General features: G+C 56.9%; 3 protein-coding genes and 1 long non-coding RNA gene across 6 annotated transcripts in view; 2 read left to right on the top strand and 2 right to left on the bottom strand.

The window, feature by feature from the left end:
- The window catches only part of LOC140597987 (uncharacterized), a 31263-nt gene extending 19735 nt beyond the window's left edge, over nucleotides 1-11528 (bottom strand). Inside the window, exon 1 of the long non-coding RNA XR_012000105.1 lies at nucleotides 11491-11528. This is a non-coding gene — a long non-coding RNA (uncharacterized lncRNA). The remainder of the gene's footprint in view (nucleotides 1-11490) is intronic.
- Nucleotides 549-7220, top strand: PITHD1 (PITH domain containing 1). Its single transcript, XM_026012476.2, has 6 exons — nucleotides 549-857; nucleotides 1573-1616; nucleotides 1972-2049; nucleotides 4787-4891; nucleotides 5612-5720; nucleotides 6285-7220. Exons 1-6 carry the CDS (start codon nucleotides 660-662, stop codon nucleotides 6384-6386), a joined length of 636 nt encoding a protein of 211 aa, XP_025868261.2. The 5' UTR covers nucleotides 549-659; the 3' UTR covers nucleotides 6387-7220.
- On the top strand, nucleotides 7220-13531 carry LYPLA2 (lysophospholipase 2). Its single transcript, XM_026012439.2, has 10 exons — nucleotides 7220-9279; nucleotides 10612-10714; nucleotides 11020-11051; nucleotides 11178-11243; nucleotides 11719-11766; nucleotides 11853-11923; nucleotides 12066-12139; nucleotides 12214-12315; nucleotides 12419-12592; nucleotides 12680-13531. Exons 1-10 carry the CDS (start codon nucleotides 9077-9079, stop codon nucleotides 12728-12730), a joined length of 924 nt encoding a protein of 307 aa, XP_025868224.1. The 5' UTR covers nucleotides 7220-9076; the 3' UTR covers nucleotides 12731-13531.
- A 47-nt stretch (nucleotides 13532-13578) lies between these two features.
- GALE (UDP-galactose-4-epimerase) lies at nucleotides 13579-18034 on the bottom strand. Of its 3 annotated transcripts, none has more exons than XM_026012438.2 (11): nucleotides 17962-18034; nucleotides 16330-16455; nucleotides 16068-16183; nucleotides 15873-15986; nucleotides 15442-15618; nucleotides 14874-14987; nucleotides 14706-14772; nucleotides 14515-14600; nucleotides 14362-14439; nucleotides 14090-14204; nucleotides 13579-13941 (listed from the first exon to the last, which is right to left on the bottom strand). In XM_026012438.2, exons 2-11 carry the CDS (start codon nucleotides 16448-16450, stop codon nucleotides 13883-13885), a joined length of 1047 nt encoding a protein of 348 aa, XP_025868223.1. In that variant the 5' UTR covers nucleotides 16451-16455; nucleotides 17962-18034; the 3' UTR covers nucleotides 13579-13882. The 3 variants fall into 3 exon arrangements, with proteins under 3 accessions (XP_025868223.1, XP_072606884.1, XP_072606883.1); XM_072750783.1 differs by lacking the exon at nucleotides 17962-18034 and adding an exon at nucleotides 16768-16918; XM_072750782.1 differs by having other exon boundaries at nucleotides 14515-14772.
- Nucleotides 18035-18728: the final 694 nt, after the last annotated feature.

The following is an 18728-nucleotide window of genomic DNA, read 5'->3' as shown; positions in this document are numbered from 1 at the left end:
CCTACGAAACATATTACCATTCCCACTTTACAGACTAGAAAACGGAGTCCCGGGACGGGGAAAATGACTCATTCACAGTGTCACACTGTTAGCAGCCGACCCGGGGCTTGTCTCCAGGTCCGGCCGTCCACGAAGCCGGTGCTGTCGACCGCTACGCCCGCCGGGAAGACAGCGGTTAGGGAAGGGGGTTTGTGAGCTCCGGGGCCTGCAGGTGCACCTGGCAGGCGGCGATAACGCTGCGCTCCCGCGCCTTCGGGGCCTTATCACCGCGCACGCTTTCCTCCACCAACTCCCCCAAAACGCGGGTGGCAAAAGGGCACAGACGTTAGCCTAATGGGAAGGGGGATTCGAATCCCAGCGCCGTCATTTACTCGGAACGCCAGCCTAGTGTGCGCTTCGGCTGCCACATCTGGGAGCGGGGAGAGCGACAGCACCGGCCCGGGGCCGAGCCCGCGCTGGACAGTCCGGCACCTGCCAGCGCCCGTCAAGCGTCAAGCCCTCTCCGAGCCCCGCCCCCGCCCTCCCCGGGCGCATGCGCCGCACTGGGGCGCCTTTTACGACGCGGCGGCCGCGGCGCGCTTGGCGGCCGGAGCGGAGCGAGCCCGGTGGCGGCGGCGGCGGCGGCGGGGCCGAGGGCACGCGCGGGCGGCGGCGGCGCCATGTCGCACGGCCACAGCCACGGCGGGGGCGGCTGTCGCTGCGCCGCCGAGCGGGAGGAGCCGCCGGAACAGCGCGGCCTGGCCTACGGCCTGTACCTGCGCATCGACCTGGAGCGGCTGCAGTGCCTGAACGAGAGCCGCGAGGGCAGCGGCCGCGGCGTCTTCAAGCCGTGGGAGGAGCGGACCGACCGCTCCAAGGTGGGCCTTCCGGGGCCTGGGGCGGGCGGGCGAGGCAGGGACCCGCGCGGGGCGTCAGGCCTCCCGTCTGCTCTGTGGGCCTCAGTCCTGCTGTTAAAAATAACGACAGCCCGCTGGCCAAGGGCTTTCCCGTGCCCGTCACCTGCCCGCCCCGTGGGAAGAAAACAGGGTCGAGTGTCCCCATTGTGCAGATAGAGGAACTGAGGCCCAGAGAGGGAAAGGGGCGCTTTGGCCCTCCACGGCCAGCATTCTCTTCCAGAGCTTCAGGAGATAACGGAGGATGGCCGTGAGGGCGTTTTCTCTGCTGCTTGACTAGTAGTCCCAATGGCTGCGTGATCCTATCACCTGATGAAGACCAAAGACAGGCTAGGCAGATGGAGCGTGTCCTCCTCCTAGAGCATCTGCCACTGTGGAGTCACAGAGCTGCTGGACACACTGGGGGCCGCTTGGACCCCACAGGCACAGATTTTTGCACACAGTTTCAGGAGGCTGGTTGCCTGGAAGTTTATTCACGGGCTCCCCCCATTTAGCAACCCTCCCAGAGGGTGGTCTGCAGACTGTTAGCTCATAAGCTTCCAGCATTAGTAAGTGCTGGAAAACTGAGGGAGGTTGACTGTTTGCGCTCCAGTCGTAGGACAGGGTGGAAGATGCCTGAAATTGTAGGCTCTCAGCAAATATTTGTTGCTTTCTCCTCCCCACTCCCCATTCCCTCCAGTTTGTTGAAAGTGATGCAGATGAAGAGCTTCTGTTTAATATTCCGTAAGTATCTCCTTGGTGTTGGCCTCAGGCTAGATAGGCTGTACCTAGTTGTCTTCTCAGGACTCATTCATTGGTGGTGTCAGGGACACACATCTGTTTCTAGAAGTGGGGGGGAAATTACAGTGTGGTGGGTTTGAGAAGGAAAGCATAATGTATCTGTTGAAAAAGAACTGAGCAGTTAAGGTAAATTTGTTCGAACTGCAGAATGCCAGAGGGAGATAGGATCTTAGAAATTGTTCTGGTATAGGTCTGACACGTGAGTAGGAAGCCCAGAAAGGGGAAGGGTCTTGTCCAGGGTCACACAGCTACACAAAAGTTCAGACCCAGGTTGACGACTTCTTTTGCATTCTGGCAGATTTACAGGCAATGTCAAGCTCAAAGGCATCATTATAATGGGAGAGGATGATGACTCACACCCCTCTGAGATGAGACTGTAAGTGGCAAGGGCTGAGGCCCTCAAGACGCTCCTACTTCTCTTTTCTCTGGTAGCACTTTATTCCAGAATGACACACTTTTTTTCCTTTTACTAGGTTAAAAGAAACCTAGTAAACCCCCCCTTAAAAGTCTTGGTCTTGTTCTGCATCAGAATACACTTATCTTTTCCTGAATTAACGACTTTTTTAGATTAAGCATCTTTAAGGCCAACAGCTTCTGTCTTTTCAAAGTGCTTGCTGTGGCGCCATTCATCCACAGAGCATCCTATAAATGCCAGTTGTTGATGACTTTGCAGTTTTCTTAGTAACCCAGCTGCAGATCTCAAATGATCTTTACGGTTTTTACTCTTGAGGTTAGTTTCCAAATTTACCCTTGTTATTTCACACAGAATCTTTGCGTGTGTTTTTTGGACATGGAATTCTTGCCATCTGAGTGTGCCTGCCCTTTAGTTTGCAGAGTTCCATATACCTCTTGCAACACTGGATCTGTTGCCACCAGGGTTATTGCTCCCATTGTGACAGCTTGCCTTAGTCCAGCATAGTCTTCCTAAGAGAAGGGGAAAATGTTTTTGAGTGCTGGAGAAACAAACAGTGGAAGAACTTTACATTTCAAAAAAAAATTTCTTCCTGAAAAATTGGTCAGTTTAAATGAGAGATATAAGAAATTGACACTATTTTTGGAGGTTAGAAAACATGAATTTGAAAGCAAACTCACATATTTAATCATTTTAAGGAAACAGTCCGTTTGAGTTGATGCTTTTGAAGACTTGTTTACTGGGGAAATGGATTGGCTTTAGAAAACCGTGTTGCATCATGGTTAAGAGTGGGCTCTGGAATAAAATGCTTGGGTTCAAATTCTGGCTGTACCAACGGTTAGCTGCATAGCTTTCGGGCATCATTTGTCTTTCTCTCAGTGTTCTCATGTTGAAAATGACAGTAGTAATAGTATGAACCTTATAAGACTGTGGAGAGAATTGAATGATACTTAACATGGGAAGAGCTTAGAGTAAGTCTGGAACATAATAAATGAGGGCAGGTACAAACACATAGCCCTCAGTTCTAAATAAACACCTTACATATATTACACCTTATCAAATCTAAGAAGTCATCCATTGTAATGATCTTATACACCACTAATAAAAAGACTTTAGCTTATTTAGCTGTGACATGCTACTGACACATCTAGAAAATTTAAATTGGTACTTAATGAAATTTGAACACAGACTAGGTGTTAGATGATTTTACGGAATTATTGTTAATTTTTGTTAAATAGTATCATTTTAAGAGTGGTATTTTAAGAAGCCTTTTTAGAAATACATAGGTATGAGTAAAGTGAAATGTTTGAGATTGCTTTAAAATGTCAAACACAAAATGAGGGTGATAGGAAATAGGCATAATGTTGATTATTGAAGCTGACTGATAACTAAATGGAGATTCATTGTATTTTTCTCTCTGCTTCTATATGTATATTTGAAATTTTCCATAGTAGAATTTTTATTTTATTTTTTTAAAATTTTTTAAATTTTCTTATTTATTTATTTATGGTAGTCACACACAGAGAGAGAGAGAGAGGCAGAGACACAGGCAGAGGGAGAAGCAGGCTCCATGCACCGGGAGCCCGACGTGGGATTCAATCCCAGGTCTCCAGGATCGCGCCCTGGGCCAAAGGCAGGCGCCAAACCGCTGCGCCACCCAGGGATCCCCCATAGTAGAATTTTTAAAGTATATGTATCTTAGAATTGATTCTATGTAATCTCATCATTGTATGGGATATGTACTATCACTATCCCCACTTTATGAGGAAATAGATACGGAGAGGTTAAATCACTTCCTCAAAATTACACAGCTGGTAAGTGACAGAGCCATGCTTTAAACCTAGAAGTCTGGCTCCAGAGACACTGCTTTTAACTGCAGTGCTATACTGCCTCTCATAATGCTACTCATAAATGTTCACTATTATTATTCTGTGCATCATTCTTAGAAACACTTTGAAGCAAACATTTGCTTTCTTAAATTACATGCATTTTGCTGCCCCTAATGTCTAGGCCCCTCCTGTGTGGGTGTGTTAATAAAACGCTCTAAGAGGTGGTGGGGGTGTGGCTGAGGTGTTTAGAATATGTGAGTTGTAGAGGGGTCAGCTGTTTCTTAGATGTTTCTTTGAAAACCTTTTTCTTCATTAGCACTTTACTTGACTTTCCAAAGCCCATTGTGGATTGGCAGCCTTTTGTGCTCTTTTTGAAATGGAAACCCCCAAATTGTATTTTTTTGAAGAATTGAGAGGACTCAATATATAGGGTAATTTTAGACACAAAAATTGCTTGAGCGTTAACCTGCTCAAGAAGTTATCTGCTCTTATCTCTTAACTCTGTTTATAGGTTTCTGTCAAAGTATTTTTCCCCCCATGAGTAAGCTGTTTTATTTAACCTCCTCAGCTTGGTCTGAATGTGCTGAGTTGCTGATTTTCTCCTTGCATTTACTGCACGTGACCTGGTTTGAGCCTCCTCTTTGTGTATTGCTTCTCACGTGATTTTAACCCACTCAAAGATGCCACTGGCTTATGTTGCAGTTCTCAGCTCTTGTTGTTTTGAAGATATTTGTGTATAAATGCCAGTAAAATGCCATTCCTAAAATTTGATAAAACTGAAGGCAGTTGAGTCAATAAATTCTGAAAAACTGAAAAATATGCACAATGTGATAATGCACATTTCTTGATTTTTCTTCCCTTTCTTTTCTCAGGTACAAAAACATTCCACAGATGTCCTTTGATGATACAGACAGGGAGCCAGATCAGACCTTTAGTCTGAATCGGGATCTTACAGGAGAATTAGAGTATGCTACAAAGTAAGCACTCGGCCTGTCTCCACTCTCTGGCTTCTCCTGAGGAACAGCGGGTGTTCATTTGCAGTGAACATACATGCATTAGCACTTACTGAGCTTGCAGTTTAATTTTTGGCCCATTTCCTGCTTAGCGTGAGAAACTAGTTAAAACAGTGGAGGAAGCCTGATCCTTGGCTTAGTCAATTTTTGGCAGAGAAGCAGTGCAAAGTCATGGACTTGTTAAACTTGTAAGCAGTTGACAAATCTGAGTGCGCTCCTAGGGTGGTCTTAAGAGAGATATTTTCACAATTACTCTTTGCAGAGTGGGCTTACAGTAGGCCACATTACACAAGACCACCTTCTGTCTTCACTGGTTCTCTCTTTTTCCTAATGATAAGATTGGCGAGATCAATACTGAACTTGTGTTAGAATCCCTGCTTGGTCATACAGCATTTCTCATTCCTGCTCCTTGATGTCTGCCTTTCTAGTCAGTGTGGCCATGGGATCCCAGTGTTGACTCATTTTTCTCTTCCTGTGGCCTGGAGCAAGATCTGGGAGATGCTCAGTTTCCACTGAATCAATTCTCTAAAAGACAAGAATGGGACATAAGAGCCCAGAATGTTCTCTGACATCTACCTGGGTTTTACCACAAGTTGGAGCTAGAATTGTTGTTTTTGGGCTGGTGGTGAGGTAGTGCTTGAATTCTGACCTGTGTCTTCTCTCCCCATTCCTTTCATTCTCTAGAATTTCTCGTTTTTCAAATGTCTATCATCTCTCAATTCATATTTCAAAAAACTTTGGAGCTGATACCACAAAGGTCTTGTATATTGGCCTGAGAGGAGAATGGACTGAGGTAAGAAGGGGCAGGAAGCATTCCTGACGTTGCCTCCCCGCCCCCATACATATATGTGTGTATGTATCTGTATGCTGGATATGGGCACTTTAAGGAAAAAAGAGCATGTGAGACACCACTTGCTCTCAGACTGTGCAGTTTTTTTTTTGGTTTTCTTTTTTTTTTTTTTTTCTTGGTTTTCATTATTGTAAACTGTCCATCTCTTGACAGGCTGTATTTTTAAGGGAGTTGAAATAATACAATTGATATCCATTCATTTTTTTTTTTTTTCTCACTTTGAGACTCTTCAACATTTTTGGTAACTTTTCTTGTTCCAGGCACCCAGATATAAGATGATAAACAAGATATAGATAAGGTCTTCTTCTCATAGTGGCACTATTATAGTGGGGGAATGAATTTTTAAAGTTATGGGATGAATCATTGATAATGATCTTTGCAATCATCCTAGGATAAGAGTGTCAGAAGGGGGAAGAGATGACTTCCAGAAATGAACCTGAATAAGGACTACTCCATTGTGTGGTCTGGGAAGTGGCCAGCTGACCCAGCCTCTCACTTTTCTTGCAGCTTCGCCGACATGAGGTGACCATCTGCAATTACGAAGCATCAGCCAACCCAGCAGACCACAGGGTCCATCAGGTTACCCCACAGACACACTTCATTTCCTAAGACTGGCCAGGGCTCCCATAGAAGCGCTGTGTCTGTGAAGATGTACAGCATCCTGTTGGGGAGGACAAAGAGAGAGGGTTCCAGAGAGAGTTGGTGCCACAGCCTCTGCCAAGCTTTGTCTTTGGGGCTTGCTGCAGAAATCTGGCCTATGGAAGATACCACACCACCGGGGAGGGTAGTGTGGGTGCTGAGGGACAATCGCGGTTCTCTAGGGCCTAGAAATTGAGTCTTGGGCTGGTCAGCATCTGGCAGTCATTGAATGATGTCTGCCTTTCCAGTCAGTGTGGCCGTGGGATCCCAAGTGTCTTGTTGCTTTGTGGCAGGATTTTTGTGTGACTTTTTTTTTTTTTTTTTTTAATGGAAACTATTTCTTGGGCTGCAGTAAACTTTCTGAAGCCTCAGCATTGTGTTTCTATTAGCCATCAGGAGGGTCTCCAACTAGAAATACTTGTCCCTGCTTGCTCCTTCTTCCTGTCAGCGTTCAGCATTCTTGTCAAGTTGCCCAGCTTGGAGTTGTCTGTCATGTACTAGTGTCCCATTGTTATAGCTAGAGGAGCAGAAATCTCCTGATGCTTCATAGCTTGAGGAGGTCTTTTTACCTACTGCCTTGGTAAGCAGTTGGGGAGAACATGGGCATCATTTCTGTGTTTGTGAGTTGTCCTGGTTGGATAAGATTGGGACTTAGGTAAGATTCCCCTTGGGACATCCTTAATGTTTATTAGCTTCTAACTAGTGTCGTGAGCACAGTGCCAGAAATTGGAGATCTCAGTTCTGTTCATGGCTTTTTATTCACCGTAACTAATAAGCTTCCTAATAAATCTTTGCCAGACTTAATGTTTGTATATTCTTTTGATTTCTTGGTAGTACTGATTAAACTTCCATCACTTTAGGGGGGACTGTATGGAACTTTGGAATTTTTTGTTGTTTTGTATCAGGTAGGTCATAGTGCCACAGTGATATTCAAGACTAGATCATTTTCTCCAGGAAAGGTACAGTGGACTAAAAGTACTCCTACACTCACCCACCCACGCTTTGTAAAGAGGAAGGTGAGGTTATAAACCGATGTTCCATTTCTCATGAGAGGAAGTAACTTGTGGAGTGACATTTACAAAAACAAGGAAGAACAGATCCCACAGCTCACCAGAATAAAGAGCAAGGAAAGTTAAGTGAGCAGCACATGCGGACCTAAGCCTGGGCTTAAATTTTGTTAAGTCAAGACAGCAATTGGAGAGAATTGAGTATCTAAAATGAGAGGATTTGAGATGGTCAGTAGTCTTTCCTTTGCAGGAAATAGAAACAGTGGATAATGGGAATCAGTGTTGAATCTGATCGTCTTGAGAGAACACTGTTTCTTCAGCCTGTCCAAGGCAAAGCCTGCCACCTGCAAGCTTTGTCTAGCCTCAAGATTTCTAAAATAGAACTTGAAATCAACCAGAGTACAAATGCAATTCCTGATGCACTAAGGGTCCTACTCCTCAGCCACAGCCTTTTTATTTCAGTTGGATCATTTCAGAGATAAAAAATAAAGGCTATGTTTTAAAATTTGGACTAGGACGAAAAACAAAGTTAGAAATCTTAGAGCAGACTATCCCTTCATTAGTTCTGCTAATTAAAGCCTAATCATAGGCAGCCTCTGGAACTGGGCTTCTGAATTTGAAGCTTCACTCTGAAGAACTTGTTTGAGAATTTGAAGAAGTGCTCCAGGGTCTCAGGTGATTGGGGGTGCAGGAGGAACTGTTTACTCTTCTAAAGCAGACCTAGCAGGGATGTGGGGGGGTGGCTGGCAGTTACGTGGTCTGGGCACACTCCTCCCTTTCTGACATCCAGTCCAGGTCTCTGGCTTGCTGCAGTCCTCGGGACTCAAAAGATTTCCTGTTTGGAATCCTGGTATCTTAGGCTTTTTGTACCTGTTGAGCACTTAGGACCAAACTGCCTCTCCACCTGGAGAAGTGCTTTGAGTTCCCAAGTTTGTTTTCTTTCAGTTCAAAGAAAACTACCGTAGGTTATAGTGGGAGTGAGTCCTGAGCTGGTGAGGTACCAGGATCACTCGTTTCCTGTTCGCAGATGCCCCCAGCCCGTCATCTCCGTTCGCTTCCCCTTCCAGCCTTTCTGTGGACCCTGAGCCCGTTTCCACTGTTATCAGTGCAGCAAGGAGCAAAATGGGGACAAAATGAAGCCTTTTCTGTTCTTCACAGGAGCCCATTGATACGTGGTGCACCGTCCACATGGTCTTGCTTGAGGGCAGAGACAACCCTGCCCGTCCAGCTGCCCTGATGTGACCTGCGTTGTTTTCCCGGGGTCCTTTATAGGTCTCCGGTCCTCACACTGTAATTTCCAGGCGACCTCATGTGAGCCTCGCAGCAGAGCTGTGAAGTAGGCGGGGTGGGGTTTATCAGCGTGTTGTAACTCAGGAAGCAGGTGCGGAGACAGCGTTAGAGTCGTCCCGAGATTGCTGTTTCCTTCCCCGCCCCGAGCGCCAGTTTCCTCCTCCTGAGAGCGGGACGAGGACTGGGCGGCCCGAGCCGACGTCTTCACGCGGGCGGCCGTCGGGCCCGCGCGGGGTCCCTGCGAAGCTAGGCCAGTGTGAGGCGCGTCCCCCCGGGCGGCGCACGGCTGGTGGCGGCACGCGGCGGCCACCGACGCGCCGCGCGGCTCCCGCAGGCGACCCGGGGGCTTCCGCCGCTCCCAACATGGCAGCTCGCGTCTGGCGGATCGCCGACGCCCACTTCCGGGTTCCGTGCCGCTGGCCAGGCCACTTCCGGCAGCGCGATGGCTGGGTTCCCGGGACTCGAGCGGAAGTTCCGGCGGGGGCGGCCGAGGGGGAAGAGTGTGTGCCTGTGCGGGAGAAAGAGGAGACTCGCCCGAGAGGTCTCGGAAGCCCCAGGGAGTGGAGGTACCCGGTCCCGGGCCCGCCGGCGGAGGGGGCTGCCGGGGCGGGCGGGCGCTCGGCGGGGGCCGGGCGGGCGGGGAGGGGAGCGCGGCGGCGGGGGTGGGGGTGGGGAGCGCGCTGCGAGGAGGCGCCGGCCCGGCTCGGGGACTCGCGGGGAGAGGGGCGAGGAGGGTCCGGCCGTGACGGGGGGCGCTGGGGGGCGCGAGGGGAAGGGCCCGCGGCGGGGCTGGGGCTCCCGGGGTCCGACGCAGACGCCCCCGGGTGGGCAGGAGGGGGGCCCCGGCCCGGGGTCGGGAGGGGGCGACCTTTGGCCGGAGCGGACGTTTCTCGCGTGGAGAGAGGGGGACTCGGGCTCCGCGTGCGAGTGTGTGACTGTGAGGAGCTCCCCTCCCCGGGCAGCGCGGAAGGCATCACTTTGAGAGCGGGGACCCCGCGGCGAGAGGTGGAAGTCTCCCAGGGAGGCGGGAGGGGAATCCCCGTGTAGGGAGAGGGCGCCGGGGTCAGAGGTGAGGGATCCACGTGCAGAGGTGCGCTCGGGGTCCGGGAGGGGCGGGGGCGCCTCGGGGCCGGGGGCGCGAGCCCGGGGGACTCGGGAGGATGCTGAGGATGGGGAGGAGCCAGCCAGCCGCACATTCTTTTGTGTGTTTGGGAGTCCCGGAGCGTGGTCAGACTGGGGGGCCGGGCCGGACTCCGCGGGCACGAGCAGCAGCAGGTAGCACCGCTCAGTGGGGCGTGGGCCGCCAGTTAGGGGGTGCGCGGTGGGCCGGAGTCCGCGCCTCCTGGGGACAGGGGCGCCCCCGGGGGCCCTGGGAATGGCCGAGCCACAAACTGCTTGTGAAGGCCGGGGAGGCTGGGGAGACTGCGGAGCGGAGAAAATGGGGTGGGGGTGGGGGGGGGGGGCAGGGGCTGAAAGCAAACCTTTCTCCCCTTCTTTCCCCAGCAGCGCTGGGAGCTGGGCGGGAGGGAACCCGGGGCTCTCTTAGAGACGTGATGCTTGGAAAGCAGGGAGGAGGCAGTTGGGGGGGGGTGACCGCAGGGGGTGCCCTGGCTCCCCTCCCCCACGGCCAAGCCTTCCCTCTGCCCCCTTGGTCTCCAGCGAGCGCCCGCTGTGTGCGGGGCCAGAACCAGGGACACTAGGGCGCTTCCTCTGCTTCTCAGCCCAGGAATGGAGGCAAACTTCCTACCTGCTCTGGCCTGAGACTTCTGCCTGCCTTTCCTTTGTGCCCAGGACAGAGTCCAGGGAGCAGGGGGGCGCTGACAGTCTGAGTGGGCCCTGGCTTAGAGGCTCTTCTCCCGGCTGCTCTTGCTCTTGACCACTCCCCTAAATTTGCACAGGCCCCAGCCGTGGAGCCTGCAGTGTATGTGTGGTAACACCATGTCTGTGCCCCTGCTCACCGATGCTGCCACCGTGTCTGGAGCTGAGCGGGAAACGGCCGCGGTAAGGGTCCTCTCCTCCCCAGGCAGCCCCCAGGCCAGCCCCCAGGCCAGCCAGGGAGACTGGCTGGAAGGGGTGTGGGGAAAAATGGAGGTGGTACGGTTGACAAGGGAGCAATCTGAAGCCAGGCGGCAACGGGTTAATAGCCGGTTTGGCTGCTCCCACCGTCCTTCCCCTCCACCCCCCCAGCCCCAGGTCCTTGGTGGCACTGAGGGGTGGCCCAAAGTTGGAGGAGGAGAACTGGGGTGGAATGAGAGCAGCGTGATGACTGCCCTCTTCCCACCGCCCCATGTCTGACCCTTTTTCAGGTTATTTTTTTACATGGACTTGGAGACACAGGGTGAGTGAGCTGGGGAGGGAGGGGTGTTCCTGGGGGAGGTGGGGGAGGGCCCAGAGGGTAGGATTGGAGGGACCTGCACCCTCCATCTCTCCTTCGTACACCGGTGCCTTTTTTCCCTTCCTACAGGCACAGCTGGGCTGACGCCCTCTCCACCATCCGGCTCCCTCACGTCAAGTACATCTGTCCCCATGCGTGAGTGTCACCCCGGCAAGGGAGGGGCTGAGGATGGGGATCAGCTACGGGGTGGTCTTGTGGTCTCAGGCCTGTCGTCTCCTGCCAGCTACAGCCTGCGGTTGGGCCCAGGGCAGTTGGAGGCACCGTTTTCAGCCTTCCCTCCCAGGAGCTCGTGCCCCCAGACCCCAGCTCCCAGTCCGAGGCCCTCCTCTGCCAGGGATCTCCTAGAGCCAGGAGATCCTGTGCCCCTTCCCCAAGTACTCACCGACTGAGCGGGAACCCCGTCACACCCGAGTACCCAGCTCTGCTTCTCTGCTGGTGCCCTAACCACAGCCTCCAGCCCCACGTGGCAGGTTGCCTGGCAACACCTTAAACACAGGCCTTGCCTGCTGGGAGGGGCCCCCAGGGGCTACCCTGCCCCCTCCTGCTCTCCGCTGCTGTGGCTTCCTCATCCCTTCTGTGCCTGATGGCTCTTCTCGCTGCCCTCCCCCAGACCCCGGATCCCTGTGACTCTCAACATGAAGATGGTGATGCCCTCCTGGTAAGTTGGCAGGGGGAAGGATGGGAGCTGAGAACTGCCAGGGGCTGGCCCGGGTCTTCCAGGAGCCAACGCTTGTCCTCTCCCAGGTTTGACCTGATGGGGCTAAGTCCAGATGCCCCAGAGGACGAGGCTGGCATCAAGAAGGCAGCAGAGAACAGTAAGGCCCAGCCCCTCCTCAGCATCCACCCTCCTTCCCCTCCACTGCCCTCCCAACCCCAAGAAAGCGTTGGGCTGTATCGGGCTCCTTCCCCGGGCCCCCAGCAGCTTTTCCCCTACCCAGTCATGCCCCCTCCCTCCAGTCAAGGCCTTGATCGAGCATGAGATGAAGAATGGGATCCCTGCCAACCGAATTGTCCTGGGAGGCTTTTCACAGGTGAGGGGAGAGAGAGAGGGTGGGGGTGGTAGGTGAACAACTGTGCCCTCATGACCTCTCATTCTCTGTTCCAGGGTGGGGCCCTGTCCCTCTACACGGCCCTTACCTGTCCCCACCCTCTGGCTGGCATTGTGGCATTGAGCTGTTGGCTGCCTCTGCACCGGGCCTTCCCCCAGGTGAGTGTCTCCATGGCCCCACTCCTGCCCTTGGAGTCTCCTCGTGGTTTGGGGATTGTGCCGAAGCACTGGCTTTGCCCTCCGGGGCCTGTCTGGCCCACAGGCAGCCAATGGCAGCGCCAAGGACCTGGCCATCCTTCAGTGCCATGGGGAGCTGGACCCCATGGTTCCAGTACGGTTTGGGGCCCTGACGGCTGAGAAGCTCCGGTCTGTTGTCACACCTGCCAGGGTCCAGTTCAAGACTTACCCAGGTGTCATGCACAGCTCCTGTCCTCAGGTCAGTGATGAGGGGCCGCTTCCTACTCCCAGCCCTCTCCCTCCTCCCTCCAGCTGGGAGCTTCTCACAGTCCCGCCTCACCCCCAGGAGATGGCAGCGGTGAAGGAGTTTCTTGAGAAGCTGCTGCCTCCTGTCTAACCAGAGTCGCTGGCCTCCAGCGCACTCCCCCAGCTCCTGGGGACCCAGCACGCACGGCACCATCTTGGATCTGAGCCGGTCGAGCCCCTGTCCCCACCATCCCTGACCTGTCCTCTTCCCATAGCCTCTGGGGCAGGCGGGCCGAGGCCTGACCAGGCCTCAGCCCCCTGGCTGTCTGCAGCAGGGGGTGGGCCGCCCTTCTCCCGTGTCCCTGGAGGTGGGGCCCCCCTGGCAGCAGTATTGGAGGGGCTGTAGGCAGCGGGAGAAAGGGGCCCAAGCCGCTGACCCACTCACTCAGGACCTCACTCACTAGCCCCGCTTTGGGCCCCCTCCTGTGACCTCAGGGTTTGGCCCATGGGGCCCTTCCAGGCCCCACCCACCACTCCTCCCCCAAGTGATTCTGCCCAGATAATCGTATGTCTCTCCTCCTGCCCTCCAGCTGCTTCTCAATCATGAATGTGTCCATGGCCCTGGGCCCTCGTGCTGCTGTGGGCTACCTGCCCCTCGGCAGGGGTGTTGGGGAGGGGGCAGTCCTTTCAGGGGGGCCTTCCCTCAGCCTATCCAACGTGGGGGTGGGCCCTGCCTCCCCCTCCCCCCCAGCTCCCCCCACAGGCCTGGAGCCTGCTGGGCTGGACTGAGGCTCAAGGTCTCCCCCAGCTGTCCTGCCCCCCAACGTCCCCAGTCTAGGGCCAGGGGGGAGGTGGGGGAGGAGTTGTGTCTCGTCTTCTGTCTCCATGTGGTTTTGGGTGTTTTTCTTGTTGTGTCCTGGATTCCGATAAAATTAAATTGCTTCAGATCTCAGGCTGGATGATTCTATCCAAAGGGTAGAGAGTGACCACGTGCAAGAATTCTGTCCCAATGTTAAAAAACTTTTATTTTAAATACTTTGGGAAGCTCTTTCAGAGCAGTATAAATTAGTGCCTGTCCCAGGGCCCCTGCTCCCCCGTTCGCTTCTGGTGGTCCCGATGCTTCCTGGAGCCTGAAGGGCTCGAGCCCCAACTCCTGCCCAGCACAGCACTGGGCCTTGTGCCTGGCGGGCTGAGCAGGCCCAGCTGGGGCTTGAGGTAGGGAGGCTGAGGCCATGGGTGCCCACCAGAGGCCGGAGAGCAGGCTGTCATTTGTCTCCTCTCCTATGTGTGGCAGGGGAGAGCCTCAGGCCTGGCCACCAAAGCCTGAAGGGTTCTGCTTCTGCCAGCGCCACAGGTCCTCACCTGTGATGGGCAAGTGCGCAGAGAGGCCACGCTGGGATCCACCAGCTCGGGCAGCCCAGGTTGGGCATGCTCAGACCCAGTCAGCCCCCCCAGCCCCTGACTCCTCCCAGGGGTCGGGGTGGGGGCCGAGGATGGGGCAGAGACTCACACATCCTGTCCAGCCCTAAGACGGCTGTCCAGCCCAGCTCCTTGAGGGCCAGGCTGGGGTTGGCATAACAGGCAGCCACGTCACCTTCCCGCCGTGCCACCACCTTGTATGGGATCTGCCAGAGATGAAGTGGTCTTAGCTGGCCCTGGCCTCAGCTACCTGGCTGCCCACCAGGCTCAGAAATGTAGGTGCAGTCACCCAGCACCAAGGCAGGCAAAGGAGCCCATCAGGGAGGCTCATGGGAGGGGAGCCCAGGGGGGCAGCTGGCCTACCTCCTGCCCAGAAGCCTTCTTCATGGCCTCGACCATCTGCAGCACCGAGTAGCCCGTGCCCGTGCCCAGGTTGTAGATCTGCCCGGGAGAGGGGGCGGCGTTAGAGAGCAGGTTGGACTAACTACCCCCTTGGGACCGCCTCTTTCTCCCTACCCGACAGCCACACTGCTCCTTCAGCTTCCTCAAGGCCGCGATATGGCCCTTGGCCAGATCCACAACATGGATATAATCCCGGACACCTGCGGAGGAGGTGGTTGGGTGCAGGGGGGTGCTCAGCAGAGTGTCTGTCTGACCCCATTTGGCCCCTGGCTCCCACTCCTGGATCCTCATGGTCCTGGGCTCACCTGTGCCATCCTCCGTGTCATAGTCATTACCAAAGACATTCAGCACCTCCCGTCGCCCAATTGCCACCTGGGGTGGAAGTCCGGTCAGCTCTTCCCAGGCCCTTGGCACCAGCTGTTTCGTTCAGTCCTAGGGCCACCCCATCCCCTGACCCTCCCCTTCTCCCTTACCTGGGAAACATAGGGCATGAGGTTGTTGGGGATGCCCTGGGGATCCTCGCCAATGCAGCCCGAGGCATGGGCGCCTATGGGGTTGAAGTACCGCAGCAGCACTGCGTTCCAGGCCTGTGGGACACAGATCAGGTGATGCGCTGGCTGTGTCCAGGCTGAATCCAGAGCACTTTACCCCATGTCCCCTCTGTGCCTGGTCTGTGTCTGTCCACCCAGTGCTCTGACTGGTGGGCAAGTCCCTGCCACTTCTGCCTAGGTGGGCAGTGCTCAGGATCCCACCCTCAAGGTCGTGGGAGGCCTTTTTTTTTTTTTAATTTTTTTTTAAAATTTTTATTTATTTGTGATAGTCACACACACAGAGAGAGAGAGAGAGAGAGAGGCAGAGACACAGGCAGAGGGAGAAGCAGGCTCCATGCACCAGGAGCCCGACATGGGATTTGATCCCGGGTCTCCAGGATCGCGCCCTGGGCCAAAGGCAAGCGCCAAACCACTGCGCCACCCAGGGATCCCTCGTGGGAGGCCTTGAGTCCGTGAGTGGAACCCAGGCTGGGGCAGGGCGGGCCCTTACCTTGTCTGCCTGGCACAGGTCCCGGATCATTTCCTCGATGAAGTACTTGGACTTGCCGTAGGGGTTGGTACAGCCACCTGTGGGGTGGGCCTCATCCAGGGGCAGGTACTGTGGGTTCCCGTACACGGTGGCTGAGCTGCTGAATACCAGGTTCTTCACCCCATGGGCCCTCATGATCTGGCCACCGGCGGGTGGGTGGGGGGAGCAGTGTCAGGGGCCTCGGCCTCACACGTCCCCCCCCCCCCCCCATGAGTGAGAGGGGCTGCGGCTTGTAGGTGGGGAGATGGAGGCAGAGATGTAGAGACCGGGATCTAAGGTGATACAGCGTGGGCCCCCTGCCTGACCCTCCCCTTCGGGCCCTCATCCACTGTGTCTGGCACACCTGCCTGGTGGGGGCCTCCTGGTGTCTGTGCCCTTGCCGCACGTCTCACCTCCAGCAGTTGGATGCTTCCCGTCAGGTTAACTCTGTAATAATCCAGAGGCTTCTGCACGGACTCTCCCACGGCCTTGAGGCCCGCAAAGTGGATGACTGCCGTAAAGCTGTGCTACAGGGGCAGAGCCAGGGTCAGAGGTTGTTGCTCTACAGGCCTGGCCCTCGGCCAGGCCCCCTTGCCTGCAGGACCCACCTTCTCGAAGAGACGCTGGAGGGCTGCCTGGTCCAAGATGTCCATCTCCTCAAACTCCACAGAGCGGCCCGTCAGCTCCTGAACCCGCTGCAGGCTCTCCGGCATGGAGCCCTTTCCTGGTTGGGCACGAGGAGGCCATCAAAGGAGGACACAGGTCCTGGGCTCCCAGGGGACGAGACTGACCCACACCCACAGGTGGAGGCGGGACCCACGGTTCCTTCCATCCCTGCTTGAAGCCCTGGCCCCGGACCCCCGTGCTCACCACGAATGGCATTGTGGAAGTTGTCGATGACCACGGGCAAATAGCCGGCCTCCAGCAGCTCCAGCACTGTGTGGCTGCCGATGTAGCCAGCCCCGCCTGTCACCAGCACCTTCTCTGCCATGGTACCTGGCCCAGAATATAGTGTTGGAGGTGGCCGAGACGGCCTGCTCAGGGCCTCTGTCTAATGTCGGAGGGAGGCAGTAGCGTGTCCTAGTTAATAGGGTGGCTCTGAATCAGCCCCTGGCCGAGTCTGGATACCACCTCTTTCTGGCCTTACAGCAGTTATCCTCTCCTGGCCTCAGTTTCCATCTCTAGGAGTTGGAGCTTATTGTACAAACATCATGTGGCAGTGAGGATTAAGTGAGGGGACCTGAAAAGCCTGTCACGTTACGGGCGGGAGACCGATGCGCAGGCACCACGGTGTCAGGCCCAGCGCACCTGGGATTGAGAGGATGAGCGAGAGCCCAGGAAGAGGCGCTCTGCTCGCATTCGGGCCTTCGCAGTCCCTGTGCCCTCACTGGTGTGAGCCGCCCAGTGATGAGGACTTCCTGCTCCAGGCTGCCCCCGACTCCTCTCCCTCAAGAGTCAGCTGGGAGGAAGCAGGAAATACAGCCAATGGCCCCAGGGTGGGGTGCTGTGCCAGGCTGCAGCACCGAGGTCCTGGAGGGGGCCGCACCCAGCAGCGGGGGCCAGGGCCAGCTGGGTCACTGCCCGCTGGGAGCCGAGGATCCCACCCCACCTCAGGCGGCACGCAGCCGGGGCTGTAGACGTGGCCCCGGTCCCGGCTCCACTGCCAGGTGTGCACCTCCGCCCTGAACAAACTCTGCGGCCTGGGGTGGGGGGGCCGCGGGAGGGCTCCGGGCTCCAGACACTGAGGTCTTTCATTCGGCGGGGCCGGCCGGCCGCCTGCCTGCCTCCCTCTGCCTCCCTCTGCCTCCCTCTGCCTCCCTCTGCCTCCCTCTGCCTCCCTCTGCCTCCGGGCGTCCACTCCCGCCCACTGCACCGAGCGCCGCTTCTGCGTTATCCCCCTGGATTCCTGACGAGGCAGGTGTGCTGCTGGCGCTTTACCCACCAGGGCACTAAGGTCAGAGAGGGGAGGGAATCTGCCCGAGGACACACAGCGGAGATAGCCGGGCTCCGGCCCGCCAGCCTCGCACCGAGCAGCTCGCCCTCCCCCCGCCCCCCGCCCCCCGCCCCGCGCTGGACTCTGCTCCGGGCGCCGAGGCCGCCCCACCCCCACTCCGCCAGGCGGGAGCCCGCAGAGGGGTCGCGGGGGGACCCCAGGAGGCCGGAAGGCTGGTGAGCCCAGCCTCGCCCCCCCACCGGCGGGGTGACCCCTCGGCTGTGGCCGCCTCGGTGTCCCCAGTCTGCAAAATGGAGGGGAGGCGGCGGTGGGCGTCGGGCTGGGATTGGGGCCGTGGCTCTCCGGGGTCCGAGCTCGGAGACCCCGGGTCGGGAATGAATGAACCAGGGCCGCCCAGCCAGGGCGGCGGGAGCAGGGAGCCGCAGGGCCCGCCCTACTGGGACCCTGCCCAGGACGCAACCGGGACCCCCCACGTCCTCCCTCGCTCCCCGCAGCCCACCCGGCCCCTCGCGAGCCCGCCAGGCCCCCCACCCACTCGCCTCCCGAACCTGCTCCGGACCGCGCGCCCCGCGCTGCCTCCAGCGGCGCCGCCTCCCCCGCCCCGGGCCCGGGCCCCTTTAAGAGCCGACGGCCCGCCCGGCCCCGCCCCCTCCCCGCCCCCAAGGAAACGTGTCACCCGGGAGCGCGGGCTACGGGGCGCCGGGAGGACCAAGGGCCGCGGCGTCAGGGCGCCTGCGCGGCTCGACGCCGGGGCCGGGGCCGGGGCCGGGGCGGGAGCGGAGGCGCGGGCCCCAGGGAGCCGCGGGCCGAGGGCGGGCCGGACGAGCCGGGCTCCGCGCGCACCGCCTCCCCCCCAGCCTTGCGTGTCCGCCGATCCCATTCGGAGGCGGCCCCGCCGGAAACCGGCCCCGGCCGGAGGAGGCTGGCTCCGGGAGGGCTGGTTTGCGGCCCCCGCGCCCGGCCGGGTTGGCGCGGAGGCCCGGGGGATGGCGCTGCGGCCTGCGCTCGGTTCCGCCCGGGCCGCCGTGTCCGCACCCTGCCCGCCAGACTCGCCACAAGGTGAGGTGCTTCTGTCGAGAGGAAAGGTGGGGCACAGTCGTGGCCTCCTGCGTGAGCAGCCACAGCGCAGAAGCGGCGGCCGGACGGACGGCAGCGCCCCCGCCCGCGCCCCCACCTGTCAGGGTGTCCTGGCCACGCCTGAGCCTGCCCGCAGCCGCTGGTGTCCAGGAATGAATGCGGGGCTCGGGCGGGGAAATGGAGAAGATCCGCGTCTACATGGCCCTCCGGAACGCCACGCCGTAGCCCCCCATGCACA

Source organism: Vulpes vulpes, chromosome 2 (genome assembly GCF_048418805.1).
Source record: "Vulpes vulpes isolate BD-2025 chromosome 2, VulVul3, whole genome shotgun sequence".
Classification (NCBI taxonomy): domain Eukaryota; kingdom Metazoa; phylum Chordata; class Mammalia; order Carnivora; family Canidae; genus Vulpes; species Vulpes vulpes.
The sequence above is the reverse complement of the archived record's forward strand: the minus strand, read 5'-3'. Positions and strand labels throughout refer to the sequence as shown.